At 41.1% G+C, this 13020-nt stretch overlaps 1 protein-coding gene across 3 annotated transcripts in view; it reads left to right on the forward strand.

Annotated features, from left to right (window-relative positions):
• Ylpm1 (YLP motif containing 1) overlaps positions 1-13020 on the forward strand; it is a 72107-nt gene that overhangs the window by 25943 nt on the left and 33144 nt on the right. For 2 of the 3 annotated variants that reach the window (XR_009593032.1, XM_021634181.2), the window contains exons 5-6: positions 5420-7522; positions 10566-10683. Coding sequence is in view for 2 of the 3 variants with exons in the window: in XM_021634181.2 (XP_021489856.1) it covers positions 5420-7522; positions 10566-10683 (2221 nt within the window). In the remaining variant the exon portion in view is untranslated. The remainder of the gene's footprint in view (positions 1-5419; positions 7523-10565; positions 10684-13020) is intronic. The other variant, XM_021634183.2, reaches the window with a different exon arrangement.

The raw sequence follows: 13020 nt of genomic DNA on the forward strand, positions 1-13020 counted from the left end.
CACGATATATAGAGAGAGATAAACTTTAGTGTTTTCTTGTCAGTTCTTGAGCTTGAGAGTATTCATCTAGAATATATAGAATAGTTATCTGAAGACTCACAGTTGGCAGATTCGCTTACGTGATGAATTGGATATGACTTTCAGAGCTTGGAATGCTGCTCTATTTGCACATACCTTTTGATTCTAATATTTTTAAAAAAATAAATTATTTTGTGAGTCTGGGTGTTTTGCCTGCATATATATCTGTTTCCCATGTATATGCCTAGTGTTGGTAGAGACCAGAAAAGGATGTTGGACTCTCTATAACTGGAATTACAGATGGTTGTGAGCCATGTAGCTGCTGGGTATCTAAAGCAGGTCCTCTGGAAGAACAGCCAGTGCACTTAACCACTGAGCCATTTTTTTCAGCTCCCAAGTGCTGTAGTAATTTTGAAATAGCTTTACCTGTCAGTTTTCTTTTATTACTGTACTGAGGAAATGGAAGTTTTGAGTTTACATTGCGCTTAATGAAGCCCCAAAGCAGAGTGTGATAATGTTTTATTTTACCTTAATTCCATTTTCTTTGGCGATTCTTTTTTTTATGATTTATTTATTTATTATGTATACAGTATTCTGCCTGCATGTGTACCTGCACACCAGAAGAGGACACCAGATCTCATTGTAGATGGTTATGAGCCACCATATGGTTGCTGGGGATTGAACTCAGGACCTCTGGAAGAGCAGCCAGTGCTCTTAACCTCTTAGCCATCTCTCCAATTCTTTTTCCTGTTTTTGCAGTTGTCTCCTTATTTTGATCTCTTTAAGCATAATTAGGAAAAATTAATGTTATGGTGAGTAGTCAGATCTAGGATAAGGAAATTATGGAGTGTTTCAGGATATAGGGGAAATCATTAAGAATCTCAGTTTTTGTAAGTCTAAATGATAGTTGTAAGATAATATACACATTACTCTTTTTTTCTTACATTTATTATGCCTTTGTGTGGGAATGGAGATAAGAGGACAGCGTGCTGAAATTGGGTCTTTTCTTCCATCATGTGAGTCCCAAAGATAGCACATGGGGTTAGTGGCAGCACATTTACCTTGTGAGCTGCCTCACTGGCCCCTTCTATTTTTGTTTGTTCATTGGTAGGCCTAGAAGGAAAACTGTTATGGAATATGCTTTTATATATACTTAGGACTGTTAAAAAATTTTTTAAAATTAAAACAGTGTACATGAATGAATGCTAAGGGTTAATGATACCTTTTGGGGGGCGCCCATTTTTTATTTTATATGTATGTATGTTTTGCCTGCATTTACGTGTACTAGATGGTGTCTGGTACTTTTTGGAGGGTCGGGGAGGAGGATTGAGTCCAGTTCTCTCTATGTAGTCCTGGCCTGCCTGAAACTGTGGTAGACCAGACTGGCCTTGAGCTCAGAGATCAACCTGCCTCTGTCTGCCGAGGGCTGGGTTGAAAGGCATGTGCCACTAGACCTGCTATGCCTGGTACTACCAGAGTTCAGAAGATGGTGTCGGAGCCACCATATGCCTTCTGGTAACTGATCCTGAGTCAGTTGCAAGAGCAACAAGTTCTCTTAACCACTGAGTTTTCTCTCTAGTCCAGTGGCTCTCAACTTCCCGAATGCTTCAACCATTTAATACAATCCTTCATGTTTTGGTTCCCCAAACCATAAAATTATTTCATTGCTGCTTCATAGCTGTAATTTTGCTACTGTTAGGAATTGTTATGTAAATAATCTGATATGCAGTGTATCAAAGGGGTTGTTACCCACAGGTTGAGAACCAGTGCTCTAACTCTTGTGGCTACACAGTGACACCACTATTAAATTGCCCATGTTTTGGTAAATAACTCTCAATCTATGCTTGTCCAGGAAGTCCTAATTAATCTCAGTGGCATGCACACGGATATGAAGGAACAGGTAATGGTTAGAAAGAAGGGGTTCACTGGAAGTGGGTGGGGCAAAAGAAGGTAATAGGAGATATATGTGGTCAAAATACTTAATAAATGATAGAAATTGTTGTTGTTGTAAAGGAGTATATTCTTAGAAAGATGCATGTCCCATCATTGGTGTTCTCTTCGTCATCCAGTAGTTGAGCAGGGTTTCCCTGCTGGGCTATTCAGGTCTGAATTTCGAACTGAGTGTAGCAAGCAGGGTTTATCAGTACTTTCTCAGTACAATGCTCAGCACTTTCCACAATTTGTTCCCCTGAATGTCACATGATAGCCACACTGTTGAAATGTGTTTACAGTCCAACTCTAGAATGGCGTGCCATCTTCTGGTGGCTAAATCTCTATTTTTATAAGTTGGTAATTTCTGGTACAGAATGATTGGCTCTTCCTGCTCTGAGCAGTCCCTCTCAAGAGTGGGGTGCAGAGCTTGGGTGCTAAGTGTCAGGTTTTCCTTGGGCTTTGTCTACCTTAGCCTTGGTTCTTTCTTCCTGGCCTGGATTACAAGCATCTTCCCTTCCAAGACCATTAACCACCACACACTTGAGTGGCTTGTTGTACCTTTTATTTTTGGGAAGCTGAGGAGACATTTTAACTTCTGTCTTCCCTCCACATCTCTGGTAATTAGGAATATTGACCCTATGGATTCTGCAGGCAGCCAGTCACATTTTTACTTTAGCCTCACCTGATACCAGCACAGTTTCTCAGAAAGTTGCTGCTTGTAACATTTTGTTGTTGTTCTTCTTCTTTGTCTTCCAGAGTTTTAAAACAAGGGCCAAAGATCTAGCTCAGTTGGCAGAGCATTTCTCTAGCATGTACAGGCTCTGGTTGAACCTCAGCAACTCCACAAACTGGAATGCTGGACTCCGCCTGTATATAATCCCTGCATTGGGGAGGTGGGGCAGGAAGATTAAAAGTTATCCTTGGCTACATAAGGAGTTCAAGGCCAGCCTAGGCTAGAGACTCTGTCTCTAAAGACAAAGCAAAACAAAAATTTTAAAATACCTCAAACTCTGGTTTACTAACTTCTCTTTACTGTGGGTTTATGTATGTTCTACTTTCTTGTGGTAGGTTTGTAAAATATCAGCCAGGTAGGCTGAACTTCATTTCTTGGAATTCCTTTCCCTGTATGTTTTTGATTGCACTGGTCCATAGGGAGATGTTTATACCTAGTATGACAACCCAAACTACTCTTAATTCTTTCCTTGAAAAGAGGTCTTTGGCATAGTGTTCACTTTTGCTGATCACACTCTTTAATGCTCTGAGCTTTAATACTAGCATATAAAGCTTATTGCTAACATATCTTCTATTAGATGTTAGAAGAGAAAACAAATAAACCAAAAATATTTGGCTAAATCTTTGCATACATATCATTGAACTAATAAATACTCATAACTCTTAAAGTTATGAGCATGGTTATATACATACAAGGCCAAAGGATATCCTGGAGCTCAGATTATAGGCATTTATGAGCTGTAGGCATGGGTTCTGTGAACTGAACTCAGTTCATCTGCAAGAACAGTATATGCTCTTAACTGCTGAGCCATGTCTCCATCCCTTAGCATTCTTATTTCTACAACTGGTCATGTGGTCTTAGGTCTTATACCTAGCTTCTTTTGCCACCCTTCCACATCCCCTTTACCCTCAGCAGGCACCTCAGCTGATCATGATTCTTTGTTGATCCACAGAGAGAGGGTCAAGACCTCTGTTTTTAAATTATTGTTGTTGTTGTTGTTGTTGTTGTTGTTCTGTGTGTGCTTATGGAGGCCAGAAGAGGATTCCTTGGGACTGGAATTGCAGGTGGTTGTGAGTTACTTGACATGGGTTCTGGAAACCAACTCTGGCTCTTTGCAAGAGCAGCTGTCACTCTTAACTGCTGAGCCATCTTCTAAAGCTATTTTGTGGGTGTGTCTTTGAGTGGTTTGTGATGTATATGTGGATGCGTAAGTGGGTATGTGTATGTGTGGGTGTCTTTCTTTCATAATTTATATTTATTGAGGCAAAGTCTCTCACTGAACCTAGAACTGGCTAATCTGGCTAAGTTAGCTAGCCAGTTTGTATTGACCAGTTGAATTAATCAATGTTACAGAGATCCAAAGGCAGAAGTCTTTAACAGATGAGAAATGTATTCTCTCAGGATTTATACCGTGGCTTAGGAGCTTGGGTTCCTTGTGGTTTGCTTCACCATCTCTTTGTGCATTGCCGTTAGTTATATAATGAGTGTCATTGTTTGGAAGCAGCATTAAAAAGTACAAAGAGGAGGGTAGTAAGCCTTAATATATACAGGGACAACCCAGAAAGATGTGTCAGTTATTTTCAGTCCTTTTGCTAGAGCATGCAAGTTCTAGCTACAAGAGAGGGTGAGAAGAGTTCTACAGTGGACTGAAAGTGGGGAGGTGGGATTAGAGTTGGAAAAGGGGGACTGAGTATTGGAGATAAGAGGTAGTAACTGCCATATAAGGCAAACAAACAAGCTCTTCTGGAGACTGACAGTTGTCTGCCTCTCTACCTTAGTCCTTAGCATGCTGTCTTTCTAGTCATCCTTTTCCACCTCCCTCTGCTTCAGCCACACCAAACCATTTGTACTTCCAAAGATGATATGTGTTTCTCTGCCTTTCCCCCTTTCCTACTGCTTTATTAGTCTGAGGTATCCTTGCCATACTATTTCTCTAACTACTAACACTGACATCTCAGAAGTTGCCTTTGACATCTGAAGTGAAGCATCTGTGCCCGATAAACCCTTGCAGGGCAGTACTCCTCTCGCCTGACTGCCCTGTTGACACTATCTACCCTTATGTTTTTTTATTTGATTGTTGATTCTGAGGGCCTCAACAACATTATATTATGTCTTAATGTGTAGTGTACTGCCTATTGGAAGGAATGTTTCTTTAATTAATGAGTGGTCCATAGCAAACAAATTCCGGTCTAGAATTTGAAAAACTTCAGAGAACACTTTAAAATATGCTTGGTGTGTGTGTGTGTGTGTGCACGTGTGTTTATGACATTTGTTAATCAAGGTCTTAGTGATAGCTCCTACAATATTTATAATTATATTGCATTTTCCTGTTAATTGTTCCATATATAGTTTTTAGTTTTGATTTAACTCTAAAAGTACTCATGGTTGTGGATTTTTTTTTTTTTTTTTTTTCTGTTAAAAAGGAGTGGACTATTCCATGTACCAAGGCACAGTACTTATAATTGCTTTTTAACAGTTTGGTAGATCAGTACTTGCTGCAGATTGGTTGAAGAGAGTTAGATAATGCTGACATGATTTCTAAATCTAGACCTCCTAAAGTCTTCCAAGCACTGCTGCCTTAACATTCAGCTTCTGATAGGTGACACGGGATTTGCTAATGACTGAGTCACTGTTATAAACAAAAATCTAAGGCAAGAGTGCCTTAAATAATCTTACATGGAGAATTTTCTTTTCCTGCTTTACTGTCTTGAGTAATATCTTTTGTTTTACTTGTAGATTTGATGGTCCTCGAAGATTTGAGGATTTAGGGTCAAGGTGTGAAGGACCGAGACCCAAAGGGCCTCGTTTTGAAGGAAATCGCCCCGATGGGCCAAGACCCAGATATGAAAGTCACCCAGCAGAGGGCACTAAAAGCAAATGGGGAAGGATCCCCCGGGGTCCAGCATCTCAATTTTATATAACTCCCAATACATCCCTAAGTCCTCGACAGAGTGGACCACAGTGGAAAGGCCCCAAAGCAACTGTTGGAGAGCAACAGCAGCAGCCTAAGCCACAAGCAGAACCTCTTTCAGGAAACAAAGAACCATTAGCAGACACAAGTAGTAACCAGCAGAAGAATTTTAAAATGCAATCAGCTGCATTTTCCGTTGCTACAGATGTCAAGGATACCAAGGCGGCTCAGTCAAATGAGAATCTAAGCGACTCTCTGCAAGAGCCACCTAAAAGCCAAGTCTCGGAAGGGCCCATAGAGCCCTCTAATTGGAACCAGAATTCTCAAAGTATGGAGACTGAAATGGACAAAGCCCACAGTGTTACTCAGCCTGTATCCCTTGCAAATAAACCTGTACCTACTCAATCTACCTTTTCCTCAAAAATAGGGAGCATAAAGGGAGGAGCAGCAACAGCATTGACTGCAGATAATGATTTCAAACCTTTGGGTGTTGGTTTACCTCACTCAGAAAACAACCAAGAGAAAGATCTTCCTCAGCCAGACAGCAGAGAAAGTAGATTAGAAGGCAATAAAGCCAGCATCTCATCCTACAGAGGTCCTGGGCAAAATAGAGTGGAAGATACACGAGATAAAGGACTAGTAAACAGAGGCCGTGGCCAGACAATTAGTCGAGGTCCTGGGCTGGTCAAGCAAGAAGATTTTCATGATAAGATGATGGGTAGAAGAGAAGATAGTCGTGAGAAAACCAGCAGAGGAGAAGGCAGCCGGGACAGGGTGTTGGTGAGGCCGGGAAGCAGTCGAGATAAAGTACCAGGTGGCTTACAAGACGGCCAGGACAGTAGAGCTAGCAGCCGAGAAAGGGGGCCACCTCGCAGCGCTGGTAGTCAGGAGAGAGGACCTCCTCGAAGGGCTAGAAGTAGAGAGAGAATACCTGCCCAAAGAGCTGGGAGCAGGGAGAGGGGACCGCCTCGGGGGTCAGGCAGTCGAGAAAGGGGTCTAGGGAGGCCAGATTTTGGTCATGATAGAGTTCCCTTTAGACCAGAACCAGGAGATGGTGGGGAGAAAATGTATCCTTATCATCGAGATGAACCTTCTAGGGCTCCGTGGAACCGAGGAGAAGAGAGAGGACATGAAGATTTCCCATTAGATGGTAGAAATGCTCCAATTGAGCGAGAAAGACTTGATGACTGGGATAGAAAGAGATACTGGAGAGAGTGTGAACGTGACTATCAAGATGACACACTAGATCCATACAGCAGAGAGGACAGATTCTCAGCACCACCATCTCGGTCTCATGATGGAGACAGGCGAGGCCCTTGGTGGGATGACTGGGAAAGAGATGAGGATATGGATGAAGGTTACAGCAGGGAGATGGACAGGGACTTAGATAGAGATGTGGATCGGATTAGAAGACCCATGGACATGTATGATAGAAGTGTGGATAATGAGTGGGACAGAGATTATGAAAGACCACTGGATGAACAAGAATCACAGTTTCGTGAACGCGATATTCCATCTCTTCCACCTTTACCGCCCCTCCCACCTCTTCCACCTTTGGATAGATATCGGGATGATAGATGGAGAGAAGAAAGAAATCGAGACCATGGGTATGACCGAGATTTCCGTGATAGGGGTGAGTTGAGGATTCGAGAGTATCCGGAAAGAGGAGATACATGGCGGGAAAAGCGAGACTATGTTCCTGACAAAATGGACTGGGAAAGAGAACGGTTGTCAGACAGATGGTACCCATCTGATGTGGATAGACATTCCCCCTTGGCGGAACATATGCCATCCTCACATCATTCCTCTGAAATGATGGGTTCTGAAGCAAACTTAGACTCTGACCAAGGCCTTGGAGGGGTAATGGTTCTCAGTCAGAGGCAGCACGAAATCATTTTGAAAGCTGCACAAGAATTGAAAATGCTTCGGTAAGTTCACTCCTTAAGATCGTTTCTTTTAGTTGAAACAGATTTTTCATACTGTTTTTTTGTAAATGAAGTGCGGTTTTATGTTGTTGTGTTGTTTTTTTTTTTCAAGACAGGGTTTCTTTGTGTAGCCTTGGCTGTCCTGGAACTCACTCTGTAGACCAGGCTGGCCTTGAACTCAGAGATTCGCCTGCCTCTGCTGGGACTAAAGACATGCGCCACCACCGCCCGGCTAAATGAAGTGTTTTTAATGGAACCCTTTAAACTCTGTTTCTTATCATGCTTTGAATTTATAATTCTGTTATTCAGTGCGGTTTGGGGTTAGGATGGGTATTTGGAAACTGTGTTAATTATGCACATCTATCCTAGGATGTGCAAATTGATTGCTGTTCTTGGCCGTTGTAGCTGTGTTGCTGTTGAGTGTGCATGTCTAAAGAGTTAAACTTCCCTCTTTCAGGACACTGGTTTCATGGGGCTTTGTATATTGAGCAGTCATTGTTTTCAGCAGGCAGCTTCTGTTCTTTGGCATTGGATCTCATAGGCTTCACAGTCTCTAGTCTTTGATGTAGTGGTGGAAAATGCCTTATTTTTCTCTGCTGGAGGTACAGATGGTTTACCTGGGAGCGTCTTCAGAGTTTTCTGACAACTGATAACTTTGGGGGATGTTCATCTTTGATTTTAACTGGAACCAGGTTTTTCTTCCTGTATTTTCATTGTGAGGTTTGATTTTTTTTTTTTAACCTGTGATCAGCTGTGTGGGCATTATGTTATGTTCTTTATATAGCTGCAATAGTAAGGTTTCATTATTTTTGGGTTTTTTTGTTTGTTTGTTTGTTTGTTTGTTTGTTTTCCAAACAGGTTTTTGAGAAAATAAATGGTTAAGTTTTGATAGCTTCTAATGTGTTTGTTTCATCTTTCAATTCTGGTCTACATTTGTGAGTTATATCTAATAGAAGTTGTAACTGAAACATTAGTACTAGAAAAATGTGACAGAACATAACTGTATGTAAAAATGAAAGACTGACGGTTCCAGATGGCGAAATGGTTTCTTTGGTGTGTAGAAGAGTCTAAGGTGGTCCCCTACATTACTCAAGAGCATGCTGTGAGGCTTACTGTAGAACATTTAGGTTCTTGCTTCTAAATTGTGGGCATTTTAAAATTTATACCTACTCTGTGCTGAACACTGCATCCTAACCTTGTCTGTCTAAAGGCTTGCAAAGAATACTATCATTCCCATTTTACAAATAACACTAAGACTTGGTAAAGTTCACTTGGCTATTACATGCAGACTCAGAATTTGAACTGTGTCTTACTCTGAAATTATGTTTTTATGGAGAACATAAAACCGATTAGTGATTGGTTACTAAACTGACAACTTCTTTACTTTCCTTACTTAAAATTACTTTTTCATGCATTGTTGCTTTGCATAGAATTGCTGGATGAAAGGTGCTGCTTATTCATCCTCTTTTTCCTTCAACCTCTTCCAAGGCAACCAAACCTAATCAAAATATAAGGAATAATGGATAACAGGGATCATAGTTAAGAGTACATAGGTTATATTATGCCTTTATAAAAACAAGGAATATCGTAAGCAATATTTACATGAAAGAGTAAAAAAGCCTTATATACTTTGTGGCCGTTTGGGTCACAATATTGTATATAGAAATACTGTAAAAATTCTGGAAAGGTTGAAGTGGATATTGTAAATATAGAAGATGGAAATTATAAAAAAAAGTAAAGATTAAGATAAACAAAGGAGTAGATGATTAATCGTTAAGCATACAGAGTATTATTTTTAAGAATATATGCTGTTGAGTGTTCTCATCATCTAAAGCAGACAGTAAACTAAAATGCTCTCAAGAGTCAACAGAGTTGGGCTGGAGAGATGGCTTAGTGGTTAAGAGCACTGACTACTCTTCCAGAAGTGCCATGTTCCATACCCTAGCACCCACATGGCAGCGAACAACTTTCTATAGCTCCAGTTCCAGGAGGATCCCCGCCCTCTTCTGGCCTCCATGGGTACTGCATGCACATCGTACACGGATAAATATGCAGGCAAAACATATACAAAATAAAAATAAATGGCGTAAAAAAATTTGTTTTCAAGATAGTGTTTGTATAGCCCTGGCTGTCCTGAAACTTACAGAGATCCGCCTGTCTCTGCCTCTCTAGTGCTGGGATTAAAGGCCTGTGCCACCACCACCCAGCATGATACTACTACTACTACTATTATTATTATTATTATTATTGTTATTATTATTATTATTATCATCATCATCATTTTAAAAATAAAAGAATTAGACAAGTAACAAAAATGAATGAAAGTAGGCCAGGAGGAACTCTGGGGTGTGGTGAGGATTGTGATGAACTGCTTCATCTAACATGGTCAGTCATGACTCCACATAGCTAGTTGTTGACCTGGGAGAATGTAGGCCTAATACTACTTATAACTCTTTAAAAACTCCAATTTCTATATAAAATATTTTCTTGGTAAATAATGACAGATAATTCCAGTTTTAAAAGCACTGGTGTGAGAGCCAAGTGTGGTGGTACCTTGTAATCCAAGTACTTGGGAAGTGGAGTGATGAGGTCAGAGTTATTTGGCCAGTTTGAGCCCACCCTGAGTACCTGAAACTGTTTCATCCCCATCGCCCAAACAAAACAAGCCTCCTTCAAAAGCCTAAAAACGCTTTCTTAGACTGTATTTTGTAACTTACAGAGTATTGAAAAAAATTAGCACAAAAAAATTGGGGATTAGTTAAAAGAGAACCATGATAGGTAGGTAATATACTTTTGAGAAATGTTGTAGAATCAGTCTTTGAAGATCATTGATAATTTATGATACAGGTCTTAGATGGCTGATGGGTTAGTTGGGTAAAAGCAAGAGAATGTTACCACAGAGTTGTTGTATAGGCTCTACATAGAGTTTTAGAGTACAGTTTTTAGGTGTTTTTCATATATATATATTTTTTTTTAATTTGGTTTTAAGCATAGTTGTTTAGGGATGATGTAAACATGCTTTAAATACAATTTCATTTGTTTACAGAGAACAGAAAGAACAGCTTCAAAAGTTGAAAGACTTTGGGTCTGAGCCACAGATGGCTGACCATCTACCACCCCCGGACTCAAGATTACAGAATACATCAAGACCTGGGATATATCCGGTATGGGAAAATGTGTGCTCAGAAAATGGAATGCTTTTAACTGTGTGTATTTATATGATGTTGGACTTTTGGTTTGGTTTGGTTTTTAAAACAGTGTTTGTCTGTGTAGTCCTTTGGCTGTCCTGGAACTTGCTTTGGAGGCCAAGGCCGCCTAATACTCAGAGATCTGCCTACCTCTGCCTTCAGAGTGCTGGAATTAAAGGCATGGGCAATCAACACCTGCTGATGGGATGTTGGATTTTTAAAATTCCAATAAGCATAAATTTTCATTGTAAAAACATAGATTTTGGAAAAGTAAAAGCTTTGAACATCTCTAACAGTAGTCACACAGATGCAAGAATGACTTCTTTGCCTCGGCTTTGACAAACAGACCGAGCACACATGACCTTTGTAGCTTCCTATTCACTGGATTCAGCGCCAGGTACTATAGTCTCCTCAGAATCCCCACATTGTAAAAGTACGGGGGCTGGCAAGCTGGCACTGCTGCCAAGCTAATAGCCTGAGCTTGACTGTACGTTTTTATTGTATGCTGTATCTCCTCTCGAGGGGCAGCGCTTCCTGTGTGTGCACACATGGAGTCCCGAGATCAACTTGAGTTAGCTTCCTCTTTGAAATGTCTGTTTATGGGTCTGTTTTTTTGTATTTGGGGATAGTGGTGCATGCCATAGTGCCCATGGGAAGGGCAGAGGATAGCTTTGAAGAGGTGGTTCTCTCCTTCTACAGTGCGCTCCCCACCATCCAACTCCAGCTCTTAGCTTGGCAGCGGGTATCATCTTGCTTGCCTTTGTGCTTTAAAAAGGAGGGGGATTGGGAAGAGTGCAGCACGGAGGACTACATCCAGTGCAGTGCTCCCAGAGTGTCTTCATGTTCCTAAGTGAGAGAGATCTCCAGCCCTTGCTACTTTTTAAATTATTACTGTTCTTAGATTTGTTTAGTATGTGTGTGAATGTTTTGCCTGCATGTATGTATGTGTACTGCGTGCGAGCTTGCATGCTACCCATGAAGGTCAGAAGAGGATGAAGATACAGATGGTTGTGAGCCTCCATGTGGGTGCTGGGAATCAAACCTGGTCCTCTGTAAGAGTAACAAGTGCTTGTAGCCACTGAGCCAGCTCTCCAGTCCCACTGTCTAGTATTGAAGTAATAAATTTGATCACATCAGAGTTCTCTCGCACTCTTGTATTTTGAGCAGTGTCTACTCTACTCTCCTTTAGACAGTACTAATACGTATTTAGCCAAACAGACATTTTATTGAAAAGACTTTTTTCATGTGTGTGAGAGTATGTCTTTGTGTGTTGACGTTTATGTATATTCTGTGGGTGCCTTCAGAGCTCAGAAAATGATGTCAGATGCTTGGGAGCTAGAATTAAAGGCAGCTTTGAGCCTGATGGTAGCTGCTGTGGACCAAACTCCTAGGTCCTCTGTAAAAACAACAAGCATTCCTAACTGCAGAGCCATCTCTACAACCCCAAATTCTGTATTCTGTCTACCTATTTTTCTATCGTCTGTGTGTTGTGTGTGTGTGTGTGTGTGTGTGTGTGTGTGTGTGTGGAGAGTGTGTGTGTGTGTTCCATGCTGTAGCACATGTATGGAGGTTACGACAACTTGTAGGACTTAAATTCTCTCTAAATTACTTCTTTTTTATCTGTTTGGTTTTGCTTTTTGTTTGTTTTTGTTGCTGTTGAAGCAGGTTTTCTCTGTGTAGTCCTGGCTGTCTTGGAACTCACTCTGTAGACTAGGCTGGGCTTGAACTCACAGAGATCTGTCTGCCGCTGCTTGATATCATCCCTGGTCTTCCAAACACTTTTTAAAAATATCAACTTTACCGTGCTGCTTCTGCTGAGGATGCAGCTCATTTGGTAGAGCTCTTACCTACCAAGTATGCATAAAGCCCTGGGTTCAGTCTCCAGTACCACATAGACCTGGGCACGGGAGCACATGCCTATAATCCCAGCTCTTGGTAGGTAGAGGCAGGAGGATCAGAAATTGTAGAGTCATTTTTTGCTGCATAGTGGGTTCAAAGCAAACCTGTGCTTTATAAAACCCTGACTAAAAGGAAATTCTTCAGTATTTTCCAGTCACTCTCAGATTACAATCCACTTTTCAATAGTTTTATGTTTTTCCTGCACTAGCCTGACCCCTGCTGTCCACTGCTTGCTACTAAACTCTCCCGGGCCATGATTCTGAGAGTGCTGCAGTCTTCCGCTTGGTGACACCTTACATGTGTGCATTGTTCTGTCCTCCTCTCCATGTGGCTAGTTCTTGTTTCAATTCAGGAGTCAGCCCTTTCTATTCTCCGCATCTAACAGTGGTGGTCCCCATCAGTGTTTAGCAGACT

The sequence above is a fragment of the Meriones unguiculatus genome, chromosome 7 (assembly GCF_030254825.1).
Source record: "Meriones unguiculatus strain TT.TT164.6M chromosome 7, Bangor_MerUng_6.1, whole genome shotgun sequence".
Lineage (NCBI taxonomy): Eukaryota > Metazoa > Chordata > Mammalia > Rodentia > Muridae > Meriones > Meriones unguiculatus.